We start from the raw sequence: 12,903 nt of genomic DNA, 5'->3' as shown, positions 1-12,903 counted from the left end.
GGGCGGGCTGTCCCGTGTCGCGCAGCGCCGCCGCCAGCTCCAGGCAGGGCCCGGCGGCCAGCGCGGGCTGCCCGCGCTCCAGGTGCAGGCGGGCGGCGAAGGCGCCGCAGCTCTGCGCCGCCGCCACGTGCTCGCCGAAGCCGCCGCGCAGCCCCAGGCGCTGCCGCAGGTCCCGCTCCTGGCGCAGGAAGAGCCGCGCGGCCTCGGCCAGCGCGGCCGCCTCGGCGGGGCCGTGGAACAGGCTCTGCGCGCAGCGCGCCACGGCCAGCTGGCACCAGGCCGCGTAGGGCAGGCTCTCCTGGGCGCGCAGCTCCCGCGCCAGCGCCGCGAACTGCTCCGCCGCCTCCGCCACGTTCGGCTTCCGCAGGAACCGCCGCCGCAGCTTGGCCGACACCAGGCGGTAGCGCGACAGGAAATCGCCGTCGCCGCCGAGCCCCGGCCCGGAGCCGCCCGCCCCGCCGGGGCCGGAGCCGCCGGCCGCCGACAGCATCGCGGCCCTGCGCGGAACTGACGCGCCGCGCCGCGCTCCGCCGCGCGCCGCCGGCCAATCGGCGCCCGCCCCGCCCCGCGCCGCCGGCCAATCGGCGCCCGCGCCGGCGTCTCGTGGACAGTGGGGCGTGGCGAGGGCGCGGCTACTGCCGGCAGCGAGTCCCAGCTGTCACCGCGCACGATGGGCGCGGCCATGCGGCACACGCCCCGCCCACAGAGAGTGGATAAACGCGGTGAGCACCGCCCCAGGCTTGCAGCGGGCCTTAACCGTGTGGCGCCCCCTTGCGGAGTGGAGGATCTGTGCTACTGCTCCGGCCCCACCGGGACCGGGACCGGGACCGGGTCAGGCTCTGGAGCCCTTGGGGGAAACCGCAGCAGCCAGGTTCACAGAACAATTCACCCAAGTGGTAGCAAGTGAGTGGGTGAGCCCCTTGGCCAAAGGATGCGTGGCGGCAGGAATTTTAGGTGACATCAAAGGATGACAGGTAGACACTTGGACAAGAGAATCCTTGGGGTCCCTAAACAAATAAGCCACATCTGACTCGGAAAATATTTCGTGGTGGAGAGATTAGGTGAGCATGGCACCAGGTGCGCTTGCCTGCTCGCTGAGCCGCTGCTGCAGGCACGGCTGGGACAGGCTGTTCTCGCACTCTGTCCATATGAGCACATGTACCCACCCTGCGAGCTGAGCTGAATGGCAGCCACGCCGCCATCCTGGGCATCCCACCGGACAGGCTCCGTGGCAGCTGGCACCGAGCCCCTTCCGTCTGTCCCGGGCCGGCTCAGCGCGGCCACGCAGCCGCTGTGACACTTTGTGTCCCGCCGGCTCGGGGCTGAAAGCTCAGCCTTTTCAGCCCTCCCTGCCAGCGGGCCGGGGCTGGGCTCCCACCGCGCCCTTCCGCCGGTGCCGCTGGCCGAGCGGGTCCGGTCTGTGCCGGAGCAGTCCCGGTCTGTGCCCGGAGCGGGTCGCTGTCGCTGCCCGGAGCAGTCCCGGGGCGGGCCGGCTCCCCAGCAGCTGCCATGGCTCCGGTCTGGGCGCTGCGGCCGCCGCGCTGCCGCCTCCGGCCGCCGCCACTCGCCCTGCCCGTGCCCGTGCCCGGCCTGCCCGCTGCCGCTCGCCCGCCCCGCAGCCTGCTGACAGCCACAGCGACAACGTGGGAGCGGAGGGGAAAGGCCAGAGCCAGCTGCAGCCTGACAGAGCCTTCCTGGGAGGAGAGGTACGGCTTTGCCAAAATGAAAAGCGTTCTTTCAAAGCAGCAAGCGCCTAAAGCTGCGAACGTGGTGGGTTGGGGGTTTGCTCCCACCCGGTAGGGATAGAAGAGCCAGGGCTCGGCTCGTTTGCCTGGAGTCTGGCCTGGGGAGGGGATAGTGGAGAAGACAAATGAAAAGTTCTGAGAGGAAAGGAGCAGATAAGTTGTCATTTTGGCAAGCAAAAAGTGATAGTCCATTTGATTTGCAGTCCTGGACTTCAGAGTAGTTGGCACTGGGTGTTTTGGAAGCAGCTGCAAAAATCATACGAAAGGAATAGCTGCAACTTACCCAGCTGTGAGGTGGTGTTCCCAATGGGCTCAGAGACTCAGTTTGAGTGCTTGAATCATATCAGCCTCACCTCTGTTTTGGGGTCTTTTTAGGATATGTATATTTGGGGATTTTTTATCCAGTTTATATGTGTTTTGTTCTTGCTTGTTCTGCTTTGGATATGAGTAGTGGCAAATTCTGAGGTTTATCTCTAAACTGCTTCTGTGTGGGTGGTCAGGTCAGTGAGAATGGGCAGCTTGAAATTCCCTCCTGCTACACACACTGTGCATTCCACTGTGGTTCCCTGGATGTTCACAGCCTGGTGCAGAGCGCACACCAGAACAGTCCTGCCCATGAAGTAGCTGACAGGGATGTTATGCCATAGGAATGGGGACTCAAGTAGCTCTGGGCACTGCCTTGTGCTTTCCAGGTTAGCAAATGCAGTGACACCCCTGTGGAGACTTTCCTACCAAGAGCAGCTGCAGGTAAGATGTGTTTACACAGACTTTGCTCCGTTGTGTTGCCCCAGCTGTCCCTCCTATCCCCTTGAGCAGTAGTCCTTAGCATCTTAATGCTGCAAAGTGTTCAGACCCCATTTACAGCTGCTTCAGTCCTGCTGTTCTGAAGGATGGAACTGGGAGGTTCCTGGTAGTACAGGGGATGGCATTTGCACAGTGATCCTGTCCTGTGTGGGACTGCTCTGCTTCACTGCGGCTTCAGGTTAGACAAAGTGTTCCAGGCCAGTATTTGGGGACCACAGACACAGGATTTTTCACTCTTCCTGTTTCTCTATGGTTATGAAAAGGGCAGAGTTCCTCCGGGGCTATATTTTCACTTGCCGTTTTCCCTCCTGTTGGACTCCTCAGAGGTGGGTGATGGAGAGCTGCCCACCATCGTGTGGTCCTGTGAGAGTGTTTCTGCCTTAGAACTCCTCTGCAGGTAAAGCATGACAGCCAGAGGAAGATTTTGCAGACACTGGCATCTCGTCTTGAGGAGCTGGGCATAGATGCACAGAAACCTGGTGGGCTCTGCTGTCCTCTGCAGCCTGTAGTCCCCTCGGTGAGTGTCCCATGGGAATGCTCTTCCCTCTGAGCCACGAACAGTCCTTACTCAACAGCTCAGAGTCTCATGGGGGACATCATTTGCTTGCAGAGAGTGTGTCTGAGTCAGTCCTTGCTAACTTGTGCTTTGCAGTTTGTGACTGCCCAAGAGTGACATAAGCTCAGTGCTTAGAAACCCTTTTTTTTGTGCCTAAGGCCTCCTGTTAAACCTGTCACCATTGTCACAGAGCCACTTCTTGTCCCCAAGGGGTAGTACTGGGGTTCTTGTGCACAAGCTCTGTTTCTGTGTTTTGCCCATTCACATACATCTTCAATGCTGGCAACAGAATAACCAGGCTGGGGTTTGGCTTTCCTCCATTGCTTTTTCTTTTAATCCAAGGCTTTGCTTTTCCTTCTTTTCTCCCTCAGCCCATCATTAATGGCTACCGAAACAAATCGACTTTCTCTGTGAACCGAGGGCCAGATGGGAACCCCAAAACTGTGGGGATGTATGTGGGAACTGGCAGAGGTCAGTGCAGGACAAGAAACTCAGAGAAAACTGCTGGCATGGGCTGTGGAAATGGGGAGAGGACTCTCCACAGTTTATCACGTCAGGTGCTACAGTGGTTTACGTGCCCAGAACCAGAGCAGTTAAATTTCTATCCATCTCTCAACAGAAAGGAATATTGTCTGTGTGAAAGCCAACCATGTGGAGAACATACCCTCAAAACACAAACAAGTAGCTCAGGTAAATAAGTCATGTCTGTTCCTTCACTGTGGAATATGGAGACTGCAGTAACTCTTACTTGGGAGAACACTGTAATTTTACTTATGCTGTGTTTTCAAGTCCATTTTCATGTTCTGAAAATTTTCATGCCTGATTCTAGTTGATGGATAAGTACTTTTATATAAATTCACATGTTGATATTACAGCCCATAAAGTGTGCCAAGTAATGAAGTTAATCAAGTGACAATGAATTCCTGCCAATCTATTAAAATACATAAGAATTGCAAATTGAAGTTATTAAGACACGTTGTCTTTCAAGAGCCTGGAAGGAGCGTTCAGCCAGTGTATTGAAATCAAACAGAAAAAGCAGAGCACAGTGGTGGAAGGGCTGCCTGCCTGGGGGGCTGAGAGCAGGGCAGTTGTCTTCATGGTGCTAAGGGTGCCATTTCCCCTCCCTCAGTGCTATGAGGAGTTCATCTGTCACTCCCCCCTGGACTCCTGCATCCTCTTCCATGAAGGCGGGCACTGGCGAGAGCTCGTGGTTCGCACCACCCGCTGTGGCCACACCATGGCTGTCATCACCTTCCACCCCCAGCAGCTGGGCCAGGTGAGCACCTGGGGGCAGGCAGGAGGCACATCTGGCTGAGCTGAGCCTGCTGGCTGTGCTGCTGGGAGAGGGGTCCCATCAGGGTACCCAAGGAGGCAGCTTTTCCTTTCTCACTCCTGACAGGAGGCACTGGCTACTCAGAAAGCATTGCTGAAGGAGTTCTTCACATGTGGGCCTGGAGCAGTCTGTGCCTTGACTTCACTTTATTTCCAAGAGAGGTAAGTGCCTCAACAGGGGGAATGAGTGGAAACAAAGACACCTCCTTCTTCTACCCTTTCTGGCCAAATTCAAATTCCACCAGTTCAGGGAGTGCTGGAAGAGAATGAGAGATGTTTGCATCCCTCTTGAAGATGTGGCTTTAAGTTGGGCCTATCTTTTATACTTCCAGACTTACTTGAACACACTATGGGTCTACCTCTGGGAATTATGAGTCTGGGAAACTTAAAGAAAAAACTTCCAGTGACTATCCCAAAACAGTAAATCACATTAGCAGCAAAACTGGGGAATAGACTTGAGGAATGCTGCCTTCTGCTAAGTCATTTTGATACTTTTAATAAAATTTAGACTGTGCAAGTCCCAGATCCCTTACAAAGAATCAAAATGCTTTAATCCTGTTGAAAGGCTCACATGAAATGTAAGTTGCTGGGGGGATGAACCATCCTCTGCTGCCCATGAGCACCCTGGGAATGGAAACCAGCTCCTCTCTGCTGCCTTCTCAGAGCTGTTTTTGTGTGCTCTGCCAGCACCATGACACGCTGTCCCCACGAGCAGTCCCCCTTCCAGCTCCTGCACGGAGCACCGCACATCTTGGAAGAGCTGCTGGGCCTGCAGTTCCGCATCTCTCCAGACGCCTTCTTCCAGGTCAACACGGCTGGAGCAGAACTTCTGTACCAGGCAGTCAGGGAGCTCTGCCAGCCTACTGGGGACACTGTCCTCCTTGACATCTGCTGTGGAACAGGTGGGGTCCTGGGCTCCTAGAGCTGTGCATTCTAGAGCTGATCCTTGCGGTGGGAAGGCGTTTCTTCAGCATGAATGTATGGAGTTCTTTGTTTCCAGGCACAATTGGTCTCTCTCTGGCTCACCAAGTGTCCAAGGTTATTGGTGTCGAGGTGGTGGAGAAGGCAATAGAGGATGCTGAGTGGAATGCAGCATTCAATGGTGAGCTCAAACTTGCTGTGGCAAAAAAAAGTTTCAAACTAAATGCTGAAAAATCAGAGTAGAAGTGAGCAGGGGGACCCTAACCAGTTACCTTCACACAGCAAAGAGTGGTTCATACTTAAGTCTGGGTGAGACTCAGTTCATGTGGTTGCTTTTTTGTTTCACAGGGATCTCAAACTGTGAGTTCCACAGTGGAAAGGCAGAGGCTGTGTTACCACAGCTCCTGGCATCGTGGGAGGATGCCCGACCGCTTGTTGCTGTGGTGAACCCTTCTCGGGCTGGCCTACGTGAGAGAAAATGCTATTTATTTTTATCTTGTAAACAGAAAGTTTTGAACAAGTGCTGTGAGACCTGTTATACTGGCTCCAAACCCTTCCCTTGCTTAGTCTCTTGTTTCTTGTTACTGACAGCAGCTCAAATCCCATAAAGTCTGCTGTTTTCAGTGCTTTCATCATGCTTTCTCTTTAGCTCTAACCCTTTTCCCATCTTTCACAGGCTCACACAATTATTTAAGTGAGAGGGGACCTCTGGAGGTCTGTGGTGCAATCTTCCAACTATAGCAAGGCCAACTTCAGAGTTGTATGAGGTTGCATAGGGATATAAAGCCTAGCTGAGGGTGTATCCCCTCTCCTGAAAATGTTTTCCCTAATATATTTAATCAGGATTTTCCTTGCTGCCATACATCTGTTGCTTCTCATCCTCTTCTCATGCCCATCTGAGAAGATTCTCATTTATCTGTAATGCCCCATAAGGTCCCTGGAGATAGTAAATGAATCTTTGCTTACCTTCTTTTCCCCAGGCTGAATAACCCAGCCCTCAAACTGTCTCAGTGGTCTCCCCTGGAGTGTGTGCTGGGAAGTCACACACTGGTCCTGGTGCCCAGATGCACTCTCACAAATGTGTGTGGAAGGTTTTCTATGCCTTTGCTTAATTAACATTTTTTTCTCTCATCCTCCATCCCCCTGGGAAGCAGAGGGACTTCTCCCATTGCTCTGCCCTGCCTGCCAAACTGGCTAAGCTGTCAGCAGTGTGGTCACACCCGTGGCCTCCTGAGAGCCTTCATCTGAGACAGAACATGGCAAAATATGCATCTGTATTTTTGATGGTTCTGTGCTGTGCAGTCATCCCTTCTGGAGAGCTCAGGGTGGTGGAGGGAAAGCAGGCTCTTTGTTTTTGCAGACTACAGGGTCGTTCGAGCCATACGGAACTGCAGGGCCATCCGCAGGCTGCTCTACATCTCCTGCAAGCCCGAGGGTGAAGCCATGAGGAACTTCCTCGAGTGAGCACTCTCCTTTCTCTGGAGCTCAGTGACAGGCCCTCTTAAGTCTAGACAAGGCATCAGTGAGGAATAGAAAATAATTCAAACATGGCACAATGACACTGTGCATCCCTCTGAAAAAAAAGCACATCTGTATGTGAGATGCAGAGTCCATGGGAAGGTTGACCCTTCCAAGAAAGGGAAGCTAAGAGGATTTGTCACCTGCCTAGGGGTTAATCATGTAGCTTTATTTTACCCCAGCCTTTAGCTGGGGTACACCCAGGTGATAAATCTGTCTGCAGGTAGCCATAAGGTCTGCCTAAAACTGAAAATTGAGTGTCTGTCAGCTGGGATGGCTTGTGAGAAAAGGAGCTTTGAACTTGCCACTGACTGTTCAGCTTCTCCCTGAGGTTTTCCGAGCTGGTTGGGGATTCTGTATTGACAGTTCCACACCTCAGCCAGTGTCAGCTGCAGATTCTGAGGAATGTTAGTCAAACACCTGATACCTCCTGTGTGGGTTCCCCTTGGATTGTGATACCAGTGGTGGGAAGGCTTCTGCTACTGGTCTAAAGGATGTTCTTTGCTTCCCACAGGCTGTGTTGCCCACCTGACCCACGGAAGAAGCTGGCAGGGGAGCCATTTGCCCCCGTGATGGCCATTCCTTTTGACCTGTTTCCTCACACTGTTCATTGTGAGCTGGTGCTGCTGTTCACCCGCTGACAAGGAGACAGGAATGAGCTCTGAGAGCTTGGGAAGCAACCTCCTCCTGTCCTGAAGAGCCAATGTAGTTAGGATTTTAACTTATTTTCTGTGAAGTTGTATAAAAATAAATAATTTTGGTTTTTCTCTTACTTTGGGTTGCCTAGCAACACTGTTCTGTAAAGATCTACTTGGATTTCTGGGGTGAAAGGTTCTTTGTAGCACTTCATCACCCTTCCTTCCCCTGCAAACCTCGGGCTGCTAGTTAAAGCAGCCTGGAAAAGACTCTCTCCCTGTGTTGAGGAATCTGTAGCTGGCATTCGAGCTGCAAGTTGTGCCCTGGGTAGTGGGAAATCGCTGGAGCCCCAGGCAAGGAGCCGTGAATGGGCGCTGACCTTGTCCCTAACAAAGGACACGGGACGTGCAGCGCTGGCTGGGTGTGGGTGGCTTCTCACCCACAGACTCTGCACAAACCAGAGAGCAATGAGTAGACACCAGAGTCTAATTTTCCACTGGTCAGAGCTGTTGTGGGAGATTTAAGTTGGAAGAGTATGAAAGCCCAGGGATTCCTACTTGGGGTCCCTGCCCGGAGGAGGCACCAGCTTCGACAATGAGATTTTTCTATAAAACAAAATAAAGAGAACAGATTTCAGCATCTCTCTTTTCACATCTGCCTCCCCCTTCTCCACTAATGATTCCTGATGCCTAAGTATGAAGTGCCCTGTGAAAATGTCAGCTGCAATATTTTTCCTCTTCAGGATGTTCTGCAATAGTTAATTAAAATTTTTCTTCTGTTTTGTATGTGTCCTGTCCTGCTTACAGTGTTGTTATATTTCTCCAGCTCTTCCAGAGATGGAGCTGCTGTAATGTGGAGGGGAGTCTGAGCAGAATTCCCTTCTGTTGTGTGTCCCAGAATATTTTGAGTCAAGGCTGATAAACTGCCAAGAAAACTAGGAGATTTTTCAGACTTTTAATTCCAGACCTCAGCTTTGAATAATACCAGCAACCAGTTCTCAAGCCATGGGGGCTCAAAATACATGTGTTTAGGATTTAAGGATTACTGCACCATAAAGGGAATGATGATGAGATTCCTGACAGGCATAGGAAGTGTCACTCTTGCACTATCCCATGAGTGTAGGTTTTTACACACTGTTGCAGGCTCTTGATTTCATTTTATACCGAAGGATGCAACATTCCTGCAGTTCTGTTTTGTGTAATTATACCTTGGTTTCTCATTGTGAGATCTGAATAGATTTCTACTAGGTTTTGGTCAAAAGGAAATTTGTTGCATTAATTGCAGGGGAGAAAATTACTTTAAATCAGAAAGTACCAGAGGATCATAAAACCTTTCCACTAGCCTCTGGATAGCTGAACCTACAGGATAGGTTTTATCAGCAGTGGGGGCAGGTGACACAAGTGGCCTCACCTTCCCTTTTGAGCCTCAGGTTCCAGGAGCACCACAGAGACAAAACATTTATTTTTCTTTCCTGGTGCAAATAAATGAAGCAATATGTTGTTTGCTGTGTACGAGCATCCGAATATCTGAAACTGAAAGCTCTCTACGTACAAGAGACCCCTGCCCACTTCTCCTCCACAGCACGCTCCTCCTGTGCCCTCTGCTAACATGTCCTCGTTTTCCCACTAATGAGCACTGTGCTCTGCCTTTGGCTGCCATCCCACATCCCTAGCATTGACTCCGTTTCGGCTTTCTGTGGGCGGTTTATGGAGCACGCAAGGAAAAAGCAGGTGAATTCCTCTTGCTCTCCCGCCTGGCGCTGCCTGGCTGTGGCTGCAGGGCTTTAGGACCCAGGGGTTGCCGAGTGGAGGAGGCTGAATCCCCTCCCGCTGTCATCCTCCTGCCTCTGCAGCTTTATTCCTACAGCCTTCAATGGTGACGGACTCGCTCCCTCCCGGGCTGCCAACCAGAGCCACAAGGCCTCGCTAGGAGCGGATCCCTGCGGCTCTATGGCATCTCCCAGGACCATCACCATCGTCGCCCTCTCGGTGGCCCTGGGGCTCTTCTTCGTCTTCATGGGGACGATCAAGCTGACGCCCCGGCTCAGCAGGGATGCCTACAATGAGATGGTAAGCGGGGCAGCACGCAGGGAGGTGCCGGAGGGCTCACCCCTTGCAGCGGGGGACGGGGGGGTGGCAGACCGCCCTGGAACCCCGAGCGAGGGCCCCGAGCGGGAAGAAGCTGATCTGACCCGTTGCTTGATAGACATGGAGAGAAGCCAATAAAAAGCAGTGCCCAGCAAATCCTGGCAGCCCTCTGGCTCCGGCTGAGCCGATGCACGGAGGAACCTCTGTGGAAAAGGATGGCGAGGGGAGGCAGGGAGGATGGGGTGGCACAGCACACACAGCCTGCAGGAGGTGGGGACACGAGGGTCTGGAAAAGCAAGGCCTGCAGGAGGGCCAGACATGCAGCTGATCCCCGAGGGGAAACCTAGCCACTGGATGGGGGTGGGAAAGGCAGATGTCAGCTCTGGCAGATGTTCATCCTGAAAATTCCGTGCTTTAAAGCAAGGATAATGACACTTACTGTCCCTACCTCAGCAGACTTGTGCAGGGATTAATTAATGATTGTGAAATGCTTTGAGATTCTTAGCTGGCAGAGGAAGGTATTATTAACAGTCTTCTTATTATTCTCTTTGGCCTGGGAAATGAGGCTCTCCCCCTCTCACCTAAGAGGAAAGGGGTGAGGAGAGGAGGGAGAAGTCACTGTGTGCATTTCTCACCTGTGTTCGTTTCTCACTTGGTTTATGCTCCTCTCTGCTCAGGGCCAGCCCTGCTGCAGAGCTCTGCCAGCTGCAGGCAGGTGAGGGACTGGCTGCCACATTTTGCTTCCTCATCTGTGTTTATTTATTCTCCTGCTCCCCCCCACCCCCTTCCCCAGTTATTTATTGTGGTGGTTGAAAAGATTACTATAATTTTTGTGCCCTTAAAAAAATAGTGCTGGAAGTTTCCAGCACATTCTGTTCTCTCCCTTTGCTCCACCTGCCCAGCTGCTTTTCCTTAGCTCTCAAATAACATCTGAATTGCAGTGCCTAGTCTGCAGCCCAGCTCAGGGATCTCACAGAGGAAAATCCCCAAGAAGTATCTCATAGGCAAGAGACACATGAGGTAAAACCCCTAGAAAACAAAGCTCTTAAGCTTCTCCTACAGAAAGAAAAAAAAAAAAAAAGCACAGAGACTTTAGGAGCATTGCAAAATGCTTGTTCTGTAAAATATTTCACTTCTGTGTCCCCTGCTGCTTTATCAAGAGTCAGGCCTGCAGGTAGAAATGATCTCTGGTTTTATAAAGCAGGTATTACACAGCACCATTATTCTTCATAGTCCATATTCATGTTACATATTCATGGCTCATATTAGGCTCTCCTGCCTTTGCTGGGCTACATCCTATGGTGCTCTGTCAGGTCATTCAGACAGTTAGGAAAAAACCTGACCTTGCTAAGCCATAAGGATGGCTTTTTGCCCCCAGCAAAGAGAGAACCTTTGTTATCTATCTAAAACAGCAAACCTGTAGTTTTTCATTCAGCAAAAAACTACATTAGCTTGCCTATTAAAATACCTAAAATACCAGAGTACTCTAGGACATGCTTATAGTACATTTCTTAAAAATGTTGTATTTTTCACAAGTGTCTAAAAATACTCTTCTCTGAGGTTTTAGTCACTGATGGTTTAAAATACATCCTTACAATGCAAACACTTTGAGTAAACATGCCATGAGATCTTCAGTTATTTTGTAGCAAAAATGACAATGCTGGATATTTTTTAACCACCTATGAAGCATCAGTTCCTCTCAGAAGGAAGCATCAAAATCTATGGAGACCTGGGAAAGTTCTGTATGCCTGTAATGTAGGTTTCCAAAATTGTATGGAAGTAAATCCACAGTCTGATCAGTGCCTGTGAGAGCTGAACAATCCTGTAACTGAGATTTGGCTTCCATTTCCCTCACGCTGATTGGAAAACAGAGAACACAATGGCAAGAATGTCTTCAGGGATTTTATCCTCAAGTATAAGTGGAAATAATTGCAGTGGCTCACACTGAATATAGGAGCCTTATTAAAATATCTATAAATATAAAGGAAATACTTGATTGCAAAACAAAAAGAGAAAAAAAAAACCCAAATGAAACAGTAAGGCCACCAGAACCCAGTGTTCAAATGCAAGAACCTGGGCATGTGTAAGGACAAAGGTTGTTTTTTTCCCCAAAAGCAGGCTGAGTCTTGCAGCTTACAGTGCTTCTAAATCCAGCATAAACCAGGGAACAAGTAATGTCTAATGTCAGCTTGCTTTCACCTGAGGAAAGAAAGGATCATGAAGGTATGTAAGCACAGGATAGGACTGGTGAATCTCAGCTTTGATGTTTAGTCCCACCCTAAGCCTGCACTGCCCATAACTACTTTAAGTTGTTTTGGAATATTGTAAATTTGCTTTGGAGTAGAAAGATACTTGTATTTACTTGCTGAGCTTTGGTTTTGCAGGGATTGCGTGTATTAGTCAATTTTAAAACACAGTGTACTCTTAGAAAGAGGTTTGTTTGTTTTAATAACAGGGTTCTGCACTACTAATTTCAGCAATCGGAACTTCAGATTTTGGGGTAAGGTACACCTGGCCTGGTTGTAGTTCCAAAGGAGGATGAGAGGTTGCAGAACTGTTTTCCAGTGAGGAGACAACAGCTCAGAAAGGGGAAATTGCAGATTGGCATTTTAATATACCCCCAAACAGAAGCTTTACAGATTGGGGTATTGTGCCAGAGGGGTCTGTGACAAGTGGAATAATTTTTAGGTCATGTTGCACATCAGTCTTTTTCAATGGAAGTCACCTTTGCCTTTGGTTTCTCTCATGATGTCCTTGGCTGCTTGCTTCCAGAAACGAGCCTACAAAAGCTACGTGCGGGCCCTGCCCATGCTCAAGAAGATGGGAGTCAGCTCCATCCTCCTCCGCAAGAGCATCGGCGCCCTGGAAGTGGCGTGCGGCATTGTCATGACACTGGTGCCTGGCCGCCCCAAGGACGTGGCCAACTTCCTGCTGCTCCTCCTCGTGCTGGCTGTGCTCTTCTTCCACCAGCTCGTGGGGGACCCCCTCAAGCGCTACGCCCACGCCCTGGTCTTTGGCATCCTGCTCACCTGCCGCCTGCTGATCGCTCGCCAGCCCGAGGAGCTGCCGCCGGACAAGAGGATGCTGTCGGTGAACGGGGAGGAGCAGCCACTCATCCACGAAGCAGCCCCCGAGAAAGGCAAAGTGAAGGTGTCCTAGTTGAGTGCACGTGAGGAAACACGGACCCTCGAGGCAGCTCTCTCCAAAATCACCCAGAAAATTTGGTTTTATTTACCTACTTGCATTTTTTTTTTGTTTTTTGGTCTGTCTAAATAAAGTTGCGCTTGGGGTCTGAGAGATACAA

At 51.2% G+C, this 12,903-nt stretch overlaps 3 protein-coding genes across 5 annotated transcripts in view; 2 read left to right on the top strand and 1 right to left on the bottom strand.

Moving 5' to 3' along the window:
• LOC120506110 (40-kDa huntingtin-associated protein-like) overlaps window positions 1-529 on the bottom strand; it is a 1,921-nt gene extending 1,392 nt beyond the window's left edge. Inside the window, exon 1 of the mRNA XM_039717260.1 lies at window positions 5-529. Coding sequence (XP_039573194.1) covers window positions 5-490 — 486 coding nt within the window. The 5' untranslated portion in view covers window positions 491-529. The remainder of the gene's footprint in view (window positions 1-4) is intronic.
• Window positions 530-1,265: 736 nt separating this feature from the next.
• Window positions 1,266-7,648, top strand: TRMT2B (tRNA methyltransferase 2 homolog B). 3 transcript variants are annotated; one of them, XM_039717615.1, is made up of 13 exons: window positions 1,266-1,583; window positions 1,620-1,706; window positions 2,438-2,492; window positions 2,947-3,066; window positions 3,477-3,576; window positions 3,725-3,795; window positions 4,235-4,381; window positions 4,505-4,599; window positions 5,125-5,339; window positions 5,438-5,539; window positions 5,707-5,826; window positions 6,719-6,818; window positions 7,391-7,648. In XM_039717615.1, the coding sequence occupies exons 1-13, from the start codon at window positions 1,510-1,512 to the stop codon at window positions 7,515-7,517; spliced, it is 1,413 nt and encodes a 470-aa protein (XP_039573549.1). In that variant the 5' UTR covers window positions 1,266-1,509; the 3' UTR covers window positions 7,518-7,648. The 3 variants fall into 3 exon arrangements, with proteins under 3 accessions (XP_039573549.1, XP_039573548.1, XP_039573547.1); XM_039717614.1 differs by having other exon boundaries at window positions 1,266-1,595; window positions 1,626-1,706; XM_039717613.1 differs by having other exon boundaries at window positions 1,266-1,706.
• A 1,595-nt stretch (window positions 7,649-9,243) lies between these two features.
• On the top strand, window positions 9,244-12,903 carry TMEM35A (transmembrane protein 35A). The gene is made up of 2 exons (XM_039717472.1): window positions 9,244-9,581; window positions 12,372-12,903. The coding sequence occupies exons 1-2, from the start codon at window positions 9,462-9,464 to the stop codon at window positions 12,756-12,758; spliced, it is 507 nt and encodes a 168-aa protein (XP_039573406.1). The 5' UTR covers window positions 9,244-9,461; the 3' UTR covers window positions 12,759-12,903.

The sequence above is a fragment of the Passer montanus genome, unplaced genomic scaffold (assembly GCF_014805655.1).
Source record: "Passer montanus isolate IOZ18808 unplaced genomic scaffold, ASM1480565v1 scaffold38, whole genome shotgun sequence".
In the NCBI taxonomy this organism is placed as follows: Eukaryota; Metazoa; Chordata; class Aves; order Passeriformes; family Passeridae; genus Passer; species Passer montanus.
This window is presented reverse-complemented; position numbering and strand designations above follow the sequence as displayed.

What these genes read in the sequence shown, in the direction of transcription:
- TMEM35A (XM_039717472.1), top strand. Translation starts at nt 9,462, where the DNA reads ATGGCATCTCCCAGGACCATCACCATCGTCGCCCTCTCGGTGGCCCTG. An exon ending in GGGATGCCTACAATGAGATG is followed by an intron (nt 9,582 to 12,371) that starts GTAAGCGGGGCA and finishes GCTTGCTTCCAG; the next exon opens with AAACGAGCCTACAAAAGCTA.
- TRMT2B (XM_039717613.1), top strand. Translation starts at nt 1,510, where the DNA reads ATGGCTCCGGTCTGGGCGCTGCGGCCGCCGCGCTGCCGCCTCCGGCCG. An exon ending in TCACTTTATTTCCAAGAGAG is followed by an intron (nt 4,600 to 5,124) that starts GTAAGTGCCTCA and finishes GTGCTCTGCCAG; the next exon opens with CACCATGACACGCTGTCCCC. An exon ending in TGACATCTGCTGTGGAACAG is followed by an intron (nt 5,340 to 5,437) that starts GTGGGGTCCTGG and finishes CTTTGTTTCCAG; the next exon opens with GCACAATTGGTCTCTCTCTG.